General features: G+C 47.9%; 1 protein-coding gene across 1 annotated transcript in view; it reads left to right on the top strand.

Moving 5' to 3' along the window:
* The first annotated feature begins 683 nt into the window (after positions 1–683).
* Mroh7 (maestro heat-like repeat family member 7) overlaps positions 684–11,111 on the top strand; it is a 38,198-nt gene continuing 27,770 nt past the window's right edge. Inside the window, exons 1-5 of the mRNA XM_013022251.1 lie at positions 684–1,818; positions 6,547–6,617; positions 7,095–7,175; positions 8,419–8,498; positions 8,751–8,880. Of these exons, the coding sequence (XP_012877705.1) occupies positions 684–1,818; positions 6,547–6,617; positions 7,095–7,175; positions 8,419–8,498; positions 8,751–8,880 (1,497 nt within the window). The remainder of the gene's footprint in view (positions 1,819–6,546; positions 6,618–7,094; positions 7,176–8,418; positions 8,499–8,750; positions 8,881–11,111) is intronic.

Below are 11,111 nucleotides of genomic sequence, written 5' to 3'. Positions count from 1 at the left end.
CTTCTCTCTCGCTCTTTTTTTTTTTTGTCAGTCATGAGGCTTGAACTCTGGGCCTGGGCGCTGTCCCTCAGCTCTTCAGTTCAAGGCTAGTGCCCTACCACTTGAACCACAGTGCCATTTCTGGTGTTCTGTTGATTTATTGGAGATGAGTCTCATGGACTTTCCTGCCTGGGCTGGCTTTGAACTGTGATCCTCAGATCTCAGTGTCTTAAGTAGCCAGGACTACAGGTGTGAGCCACCAGCACTCAGCAATCTTTCTTTCTTTCTTTCTTTCCTCCTCCTCCTCCTCCTCCTCCTCCTCCTCCTCCTCCTCCTCCTTCTCCTTCTTTTTGGGTCCAGTCGTGGGCCTGAACTCTGGGCCTGGGCACTGTCCCTCAGCTCTTCACCTCAAGGCTAGCGCTCTACCAGCCCCTTGAGCTTCCTTTGCTCAAGGCTATCACTTTACCACTTGAGCCACAGCACCACTTCCAGCCTTTTCTGTTTATATGGTACTGAGGAATCAAACTCAGGGCTTCATGCATGCTAGGCAAGTACTCTACCATTAAGTCACATTCCCAGACCAAGAATAAAGACTATAAGGATGAGAAAGTTTCTAATAGGTTCTTTCTCTCTCTCTCCCCCAGAGAGCCCAAAAGAAAGTTTATTAAAAGAGGCAGTGGCATTGAGAGACCTTCATATTGGTCATGGCTGTGAGTTCAGGGGCTAGTCCTGCCCTCCATGAAGACTCAACAATGACACCACCTCTCAACTCCTGTGAAGCTCCAGGGTTGGGCTCTGGTACCATCCTTGGGCCCAACCCAGATGTACTCCTGGTTCCTATCCCAAGTCCTGAATTGGCCCATGTTCAAGACCTTCATCCAGCTTTAGAGGAGGCCCCTGGCCATGACTCTGATAACACCCCCAGTCCTTGTGACAATGGAGTCTCAGATCCAGCCTCTCTCCAGATGACCAGTTGCTGCCCTATGGAAACTGTGGACTGGAATTCAAATCACACCTCCAAGCTTGACCCACAGGGAGCCCTCCATCCAGCCTCAAATCCTGTACTGAAACCTGGCTCTTCTGAAGACACCGGTCTGAGCCTGGATAACCTGTCTGGGCCAAACACTGAGCAGGCCTTCAATTCTGCCTCAAACAAGATTTTTGGTTTGGGCCAGAGTAACTCCAATCCCTCCAGGCCAGAGTTAAACTCATTTGTAAGGCCCCAATCACAAGAAGAGCCGGGCCCCTCTGTCCCCAGGCTGGGCTTGCAGATTCTCCTTCCAGCCTCCAGCACTTCTCAGGATCAGGGTTCCAGTCAACTGCTCCATGGGATCTCAAGAAATATCTCCAAACTGAACCTGAATGTAGTTCCTGATTCATCTGGAACCCTGATCCCAGAGACCAGTCAGACCATCCCCATGTCACACAGCATCTCCGGATCCATTTCCAAAGGAGTCTTCGGTACAACCTGGAGCACAAACTCCAAGGGCACCGTCAATGTGGGTTCAAATGGCCAGCCCACAACTGATCTGAGCACGACTGTCATTCAAGCCTCAACTGTCACCATGATTTCTGGCTCCAATGATGGTGTCAGCCGGCACTCTAGCTCCCATGGACCCAACTCTACTCACTCTCCATCTTTATGCATGGTCCCACTCCTGGGCTCCAACGAAACTGTGAGCATGGGCTCCACCTTCATGATCAGTGATCTCTCCACACTGACCCTGAGTACCCAACAGGATTATTATGAGGACAACAGCATTCGAACCATGTTTCCAGAGAATGAGGGGGTCCAGGGGGAGAGAGAGAGCCCTATGGCCTTCCGCAGCCTCCCAGAGGGTGAGTGAGACTGGAGTGAGGATGGCTGGGAAGACCACTGTTCAGATTTGTAGGGGGAAGGGGGGAGCAGGGAGCTAGCTTCAATTTCATTAACCATAACACTATGGGGGAAAAATTCTTCTATTCTGTGGTTAAGTATCTAAGTCTATCTATCAGCTCCACCTTCCCTTCAGAATGAATGTGTTGTTGGTTTTTTTTTTTCCTGGTAAATTTCAGTCCTGGTTCCTTAGGCCCAATGCATGGCCAGTGCAATGGCTAGGCTGCAGACTCAGTTTACCTCTGTTGAAGGCTTATCTCTGTTAAGACTTTGAGGCTCTTGCCTAGGCAAGGACCTGGGGGGGGGTTCCTATCTATATGCAGGAATTCCCTCCCTCCCTCCCTCCCTTCCTCCTTCCCTTCCTTCCTTTCCTTTCTTTTTTTTTGGGGGGGGGGGAGGTCTTTTTTTCTGAAACTTTATTTATTTATTTATTTTTTACAAATTTATTGTAAAGGTGATGAACAGAGGGGTCATAGTTACATAAGTAAGGTAATAAGTACATTTCTTTCTTTTTCTTTCTTTTTTGTTTTTGTTGGTCATAGGGCTTGAACTCTGGGCCTGGGCGCTGTCCTTCAGCTCTTCAGCTCAAGGTTAGCACGCTACCACTTGAGCATCAGCCCTACTTCTGGCTTTTTCTGTTTTTGTAGTGCTGAGGAATCAAACCCAGGGCCTCATGCATGCAAGGCAAGCGCTCTACCACTGAGCCACCTTCCCAGCCCCTCTTTTTTTCCCTTTTCTCTCTCTTTCTTTTTCTTTCTTTTGTTTGTTATTTCTTTCTTTCATTTGTTCTTTTGTTTTTTCATTCTTTCGTCTGTCGTGGAGCTTGAACTCTGGGCCTGGGCGCTGTCCCTCAGCTCTTCAGCTCAAGGAGAGTGCTCTACCATCTAAGCCACAGTGTCACTTCTGATTTTCTGGTGGTTTATTGGAGATAAGAGTCTCATGGGCTTTCCTGTGATCCTCAGACCTCAGCTTCCTGAATTGCCCAGCTTGCATTTCTTTTTAAACACTGTTACCCCTCCCTCATTTTCTCCCACTTACCACTCCCCCTTCCCACTTCACAAATTGTAAAGTTCATTTCCAACATAGTGTCTGGTGAGTATCATTGTTGCATTCATTCATCCTTTGTCCTGTTTCTGTGATTCCCTTTCCCTTCCAATCAAGAGAGAAACTTCTTTTCTTTTTTTTTAATTTATTTATTGTGAAAATATTGTACAGAGGGGTTACAATTACATGGGCAAGATAATGAGTGCATTCCTTATCCAGCATTGTTGCCTCCTCCTTTGTTTCCCCTTCCCATCTCTTCCCATCTCCCCTCCCCTCCCCCCCAATAAACTTATTTTCTTTAGGTAAGGGTCTTGGGTCTTGCTATATAGCCTAATCTGGTTCCATCTCTTTATCTTCCTGCCTCAGCTTCCTGAGTATGGGGATTACAGCTGTGCACCACCACATTGGAATCTTAGTTTACTTTTACTAAGTGCACCTAGAGCAGTGTGTTTCTATGTTAAGAACTGACTAAGGGCTGGGAAGGTGGCTCAGTGGTAGAGCACTTGCCTTGCATTCATGAGGCCCTGGGTTTGATTCCTCAGCACCACCTAAGCAAAAAGAAAAAAGCCGGCAGTGGCACTGTGGCTCAAGTGGCTCAAGTGGTAGAGCGCTAGCCTTGAGCTGAAGAGCTGAAGGACAGTGCCCAGACCCAGAGTTCAGGCCCTACGACTGGACTCCCCCCCCCCAAAAAAAGAGAACTGACTAAATGTCTGAATGATTATCGAAAATGATTTAGAGAAAAATCAAAAGTATAGTGCTAAACCTGTTGATTTCTAAATCAGGAGACAATTAGTAGTGGTCCATCACATCTGAATTCCAGTATATTTCTTGCAAAAAATGACAAAATATAATAACCATAGCCAGGAGATTAATATTGACAAGCAAGTAGCATCAAATGCTTAACCCCATTTCGCATGTTACATGTTTTCCCAGCAATGTCCTTTGCAGCAAAGGATCCAGTTCAGGATCTCTTCCTGTAATTTTCCATCCAGTCTGTTCTATCTCCCTCAGTCCCCAGCCTTTTCCTGACTTCCATGTCCTTGACGCATTTGAAGGTTATGGACCAGCTGCTCTGTAGGCTGTGACTGAGTCTGGGCTCATCTGATGTTTCCTCATGAGCAGATTTTTGGGTCTTGCATCCTTTGCAGGGAATAGCACAGAAAGATGGGAGTTTTGCTCATTGCCACCTTGTCTTGTGCCTGGTGATTTTTATTTGTTCCCTGACTAATGTTCACTTTGATCACCTGAGAAAGATGGTTGCTAGGGAAATTCTCTGCTGTGCAGTCACTATTTCTCCCTTATAATACACATCTTGTGGCACAAGGTGCTTTGTGTTTCATTCCTTATCAAATTGTCTCATGCATCTATTTATATTAGTACACTGTTGTGGTTTCCTAAATTATTCCTATTCCTATTATTTGTCTCCATCCTCATATTTGCTTTAATTTGACCAGTGGAATCACCTCTGTGTCCCTTTGACATGCCTCATTGCTTTGGGGGAGTTCTGTCCTTTGTTTTCTGGCAGCAGATGTCTCAGCTCACCCTGAACTTCCCCTGGAATCCACCATTTCTCCAAGGAGCCTTGCTGGTTTTGGTAGAGAATGGAATTTAGACTCCAAGATCTTGGCACCAGCTGTATTCAGTACTTCCTCTTGGCTCCATCTCCCGATAGCCTCTGGCAGTTCCAGCCAAGATGACTGTGGAGCCCTAGTTCTCCCCGGTTCTGCTAACCTTGACCTTGAAAGGCTCTCTTTTGATGTCACCTTGATATCCTTAAATAAAGGGCTTTTCTGGGAGCTGCTCCCTTACGTGCCCATCTCTGGGCCAGTCACTGCACATGGAGGCATGAGATATGCTTATTGGCCAAGCTTGAGCTTAAAGAGGAGGTGTGAGTGGGGCTTGCAGCATTCAGTTTCACCTACCTGCATGGAGTGGGGAGCCCTCATCCCCAGAAAGATGAGGCTCTTTCACCTACAGCAAGTTGAGTGATACTCTCTGTAACAAATAAGCCTTTGGCTATAACTTGGGAAGAAGAGAACAGAACATAGCACAGCAGGACACAGTGGGCCCTCATGTAATACGAAGGCCAGGAGTGGCAGGCACACAGAGACCTGAGGGAGGGCACCCTAGGGGAACAACAGGGCATGACAAGGTAATGGCCCAGATGAAGAAAATGACATGGCAAGGCCTTGATGGGGAACTTGTCCAGGACCATAAGGAGGCCTGTGTGGCCAGAGCCAAGGAGGCAGGGGAGAGCAAAGAGGATAAAGCAGGAGAAGTGGCCATGTGGCCATGTAGACTGGCAAGGATGAGGCCTTATGACAGATGATGTGGGGCTTTAGGCAGGGGAAGGAACATGAACTGATTATTTCATATCTTTTATTTGAGGGGGGGGATGAGCCATTTGGGACAATTCTTTATGTCATGTGCACAGCTATTGCACAGAATGAATGTGCCAGGCAGGTCTCGGGTGGCTTTTTCTGTAATGTTGCAGATATGGTCAAATATCCTCCGAGATTTCACAGCAGAATCAGATATGCTGAGTAGTCACACAGCACCACTGCTTTGGCATAGTTTTAGGTTAAGAGCAATAGGCAGCCTAGCTACTCAGGCAGCTGATATCTAAGGATAGTTGGATAGCGGTTCCAAGTCAGCCTGGGCAGGAAAGTCCATGAAACTTCTTTTTTTTTTAATTTTTAAAATTTTATTGTAAAAATGCTCCACAGAGGGGTTACAGTTACGAGTAAGGTACTGAGTACATTTCTTGTTGAGCATTATTACCCCCCCTTCCTTTGCTTTTCTCCTACTATCCTTTCCCTCGCCCATCTCCCCCACTCGACCCCCCCCCACCCGAAGTTGTAAAGTTCATTTCCAACAGAGTGTCTTGTGAGTCTCATTGTTGCAATGGGTCATCGTGTGTCCTTGTTTCAGCATTTTGTTATTCCCCTTTTCCCGTCCCCAAATTAGGTAAATGTATATATAAGATGCAGAGTACCAAAATCAAATACCGCCATGAAACTTCTTATCTCCAATTAACCACAAAAAGCCAGATGTGGAGCTGCAGCTCAAGTAGTGAGCACCGGCCTTGAGTGAATAAAGCTAAAGTTCAAAACAGTATAAGCACGGGAAGGAAGGAAGGAAGGAAGGAAGGAAGGAAGGAAGGAAGGAAAGGAGGGAGGGAGGGAAGAAGGGAGGGAGGGAGGGAAGGAGGAAGGAAGGAGAAAGAGAGAAGAGAGAGAGAGAGAGAGGAAGAAGAAAAGAGAACCAGGAAGAATAAGATCGTAGAAAAGAAGGACTTATTAGAAAAGCATAAGTACACTTCAAAGCATGAGGTGGGTGGTTGAATAAGAGTGAACTGCCCAAAGAGGAACAGCACACTTCAAGGGGAGAAGTAGGTGGAAAAAGGCTAAATGTCTAAATGTCATCAGGTTAGAGGAGTGGCTTTGGTGGTAGAGCGCCAGCCAAGAGTGAAAGCAAGCATTAGATAGTGAGTTCAAGTCCTGCTCTTGGGCCAAAAAAATGAAGTTTAATTTGGCTGTTGGGGGAATGAGGATGAAGATGTCCAGATGGGAGGGGGAGGAGATTATAGCACCCAAAGCACCCATCCTTTACTCCCTTCTCTCCCCACTGAAACTGTTGACATGCAGGAGCCTTGGATGATGTGACCTCATGCCTGGTGAAGATGCCAGAGACAAGAGATGGTCACACGGTGACTCTGGTATGTCCAGCCCCTAACCTACTTTGCTGCGATGCCACCATATTGGTTAATGTATTCCCTCTCAAGTAGTGGAATGTCTGAATTGGTCTGTACCAGAAAGCTCGGAAGAGAGTTGCTAATGGTGGGATTTCAGGCTGAGATGTCAGAACCCTTTCTGTTCTACCTTTCCATTAACTAGAGGAGGAGGAAGGGTTTGCAGTCTCTCATATATACTTCTCCAAATGCTGGCCTCCAAGGATCGTCCTCCCTACCCTGCCACCAAGACTTTTCTCCAATCCTCACCCACCCCAAGTACCTCTTGTAGAAACTTGTCATTTCTCTTGAGCCAATGCTGAGGGCTGGGGAGAAGGGGTTGAGGAGCCAGCTGACTTGCCCACCTGCTGGAGTGGGTAGTTAGCAGGTGTGGTAGGTGCTCTCCTGGCTGGTTGGATTCAGAGGGGCTCTCCCCCTGTGGTTCTATTCTCTGTTGCTCCTAAGGTGGATGATGTTATCAGACTGCAGAAGAACCGGGATTTGCTGGAAGAAGAAGAGAAGAAGATGATAGTGAAAAAGATGATGGTGCGGGAGCCACTGGGGTCCCCATAAGGTTCCACTGGAGTGGCAATGTCTGAGTCCACTCATTGGGGAGACTGGGGGGAGTGGGTGGAGTAAGACAGGAAGAAGACAAGATAAGAGGCAGCTCACCCGGACCTGAGCCTCAGCTCCACCTCTGCCTTCCACCCACTTGGGGAGAGCTTGGCAAGTCATTTCCCCTGGGGAAGCTCTGTCTTCTTGTCTCACCAGTGGATATGATAATGCTTGGTGACTTTGGCTCATGGAAGGACACAACCCAAAGCTTAGTCTGTGGGGAAGCCTGTGCTGCTGGAGACCGTAGGCTTTGTCCAGGCGTTACACCAGGCAAGCAACTTCAGAGGGTTCCCCGATGATTTTGCTCAGGGCAGTCTCTTCTCAGCCACCCCACCAGAATGAGCAGGACACCAATACTCACTGAGCTTTCCAAAGTTCAGTTCAGTTCAATTCTCCCATATAGAGAAAAAGTCCTTATGCTTCCTACTTTCCTTTAAGTAGCACTAATTGAGCACCTATTCTGTGTAAGTGTTTAATCAGGGGCGAGAAATAATTAGTGTTTTAAAGCATTCAACTGGACAGCTTTTGAGAGCCAGGGATGGTGTTTTTTGCTTCAGGCCAATTCTATGGTTTAAACACGTCAGTCACCAGAAGGCTGCTATGAGAACAGTTCTTTCTGGGTATCAGTGGCTCACTCCTGTAATCCTAGCTACTCAGGAGGCTGAGATCTGAGGATCATGGTTCAAAGCCAGCCTGGACAGGAAACTCTGTGAGACTCTTATCTCCAAAAACCCACTCCAAAAACCGGAAGTGGCACTGTGGCTCAAGTGGGAGAGCGCTAGCCTTGAGCTGAAGAGCTGAGGGACAGTGCCCAGGCCCAGAGTTCAAGCCCATGACCGACGAGAGAGAGAGAGAGAGAAAGAAAGAAAGAAAGAAAGAAAGAAAGAAAGAAAGAAAGAAAGAAAGAAAGGGAAGGAAGGAAGGAAGGAAGAAGAAAGAAAGAAAGAAAGAAGAACAGTTCTTGCTAAGCTCTCTACATGGGGCACATAGGTTAGGGCATGGGGTATTTTGGTTGGCTTTGAACTGGGGGTATAGGATGGCATTGGCAGTGAGCTGGTTCTCTGGCCTGTATCAGTGGAGGAGTTCTACCTAGGATAAAGAGCTGAGGCGAGTGTGGAGGGCAATCCTGGCTCTTCCCCTCTTCCTCATTGGCCTTTCCATGCCCCTTGTCTAGAGGCAGATCCAAGAGGAGCCACTGGATTCCCTCTCCAGCTCCATCCGGAGGCAGGCCATGGAGACGCTGACCCAGCTGAGGTGTCCACAGCTCCCTCCCTGTCCCAGTCCCTCCCCCTTTCCCTCCAGGTGCCCCTTTCTCTTCTGGACCTCTCCTCTACCCCATTCTTTGCCCACTCCCCCTGCACAAACCCTTCTAGTTGGTCCCATCCCACCTCATCCTTTGTAGATCTAACCTCGGTCTTCCCCAGGGCCCATCCCAGGTGCCCTCTGCCCTGCCCTGCATCCCGAGTCCCTCCCTCCCTCCATGCTTTGCTTTCTGTTTCTTCCTAGTCACACCAAGCCTAACCTGAGTGTGCGTGAGCGAGTAGAGTTGGTGAACACGTGTGTGCAGAGTGTGTTCTCACTGCCTTCTGTGCAGGCTATGCAGGAGAAAGATGAGGCCAAGGCAGAGGCCATCCAGGTAAGTGGAGCCCTCCTGGTGGGTCCTCAGGCCTGGCCATCTTCTTTCCTCTATCAGGAAAGAGGAAGGGCCATAAAAGAGAAAGACTGGAGGTCGGAGGCAGGGAGCTCAGCCTCAAGGGCCTCAGGCAAACAGCTTCAAAACTCTATGGGGTTATCTGGGGAGGAGCTAGCAGAGGGAACCCTTGGTATAAGATGAGGAAGGAGGCTGGGTAAGGTAGGTGGTTTAAGGTGGGTGTCTTATTAGCAAATAATTAGCTAAGTGTATTTCCATACTAGACTCACACTGGTAGCTTTCCAAGTGCGGCTAAGGATGGGGGAGACCAATGTTATCAGAAGATGCTCAGATAAATGCAGAACTGTACCAGTGGTCAGTGCTGTAAGCAGGCAGCGTTCAGTGCTATAAAGAGCCTGTAATGGAAGCATGGCCTAGGCAGGCCAAGAGCTGTGACTCTAGAGTCAAGAATGTAAAGAAGAGCTAGGTAATAACAAAGGTGACGGATGAGCATTTGAGGTAAAAGGAACAGCCTGTGGAGAGCCAGTGGGCAGAGTAATGACTGCAATAATACCAAGAAGGTAGGGCTGGGAAGGTGCCACTAGCTCACACCAGTAATCCTAGCTACTCAGGAGGCTGAGATCTGAGGCTCAAGATGTGAAGCCAGTGCACGCAGAAAAGTCTATGAGGCTCTTTTTAAAAAATGTCTGTCATGGGGCTTGAACTCGGGGCCTGGGCACTGTCCTTGAGTTTTTCTGCTCAAGGGTAGAGCTCTACCACTTTGAGCCATAGCACCACTTCCAGTTTTCTAGTGGTTAATTGGAGACAAGAGTCCCATGGACTTTCCTTCCCAGGTAGGCTTTGAATTGTAATCTTTAGATCTCAGCCTCCTGAGTAGCTAGGATTACAGGTGTGAGCTACCAGCGCCCTACTTATGAGACTCTCATCTCCAATTGATTAGCAAAAAGCTGAAATGGAACTGTGGATCAGGTGGTAGAGCCACAAAAACTTGGCAAAAAAGAGCAAAAAAAGCTCAGGGATAGCACCCAGGCTGGGTGTTGAAGCCCCAGGACACACACACACACACACACACACACACACACACACACACACACATGGAAGGCAAGTGTGGCTAGATCCCAGGAGGATAAACAAGAGTTTGGGGCAGCAAGATGGAGAGTGACTGAGGTCGTAGTACATGGACACAATCAGACCTCTGGATTCTGGGACTGGTGCCCTGAGAGAAGATCCAAAGGAAGGGCAAGATTCCTTGCTGGGTAGAAAGAAGACAACTCTCTTGTAGTTTCAAGCCTGGCCGGCAGAGGGAAGTGTTTCCCAGCAATAGGCTGCAGTAGGTGGGAAGGAGGAGGTAGTTGGTAATGAGACTTGCTTGGTGGTTATGGTACACCTCAAAGGACTTCCAGCTCTATACTATGCAGGCTCAGGAGTCTTGGCCAAAGACCACCTGGGAGATAGACTTGGGATTGCAGTAGGAAGAAGGAAGGCAAGGAAGAGACGATCTTCTCAGAGAACTCAAGCCCACTGCCTAGCCTTGTGTGTGTCAGCAATTGCAAGACTGTGGTGTGAAACTCAGGCAGGAACTTAAAGGCTAGCTCCCTTAAAGGTAACCTGGAGAAGCCATTTGGGTCTACAAGTAATGATTCAAAAAGAGTTAGAGAAGTTCCCCAGGGACACTAGAAGCAATGTTGTTCCTCTCATTTATCCTTATAGTCCTAAAGAATTTCCCATAGGGAGGCGGGGGAGTGTGGGGGGAGGATGGGAAGGGATGGGAAGGGAAAACAAAGGAGGAGGCTACAATGCTTGACAAGAAATGTCCTCATTATCTTGCCCATGTAATTGTAACCCCTCTGTACAATATTTTCACAATTAAAAAAATTTCCCATTCATCTTCCTTCCTCTCTCTCTTCTTTCTTTCTTTCTTCTTTCTTTCTTTCTTCCTTCCTTCCTTCCCTTTCTTCCTTCCTTCCTTCCTTTCTTTCTTTTTCTTTCTTTCCTTCCTTCTTTTCTTTTTTTTTGTTGGTTGTGGGGCTTGAACTCTGGGCCTGGGCGCTGTCCCTCAGCTCTTCAGCTCAAGGCAAGGGCTCTACCACTTGAGCTACAGCGCCACTTCCGGTTTTCTGATGGTTTATTGGAGATAGGAATCTCATGGTCTTTCCTGCCTGGGCTGGCTTTGAACCACGATCCTCAGATCTCAGCCTCCTGAGTAGCTAGGATTA

The sequence above is a fragment of the Dipodomys ordii genome, unplaced genomic scaffold (genome assembly GCF_000151885.1).
Source record: "Dipodomys ordii isolate 6190 unplaced genomic scaffold, Dord_2.0 Scaffold61, whole genome shotgun sequence".
Lineage (NCBI taxonomy): Eukaryota > Metazoa > Chordata > Mammalia > Rodentia > Heteromyidae > Dipodomys > Dipodomys ordii.
This window is presented reverse-complemented; position numbering and strand designations above follow the sequence as displayed.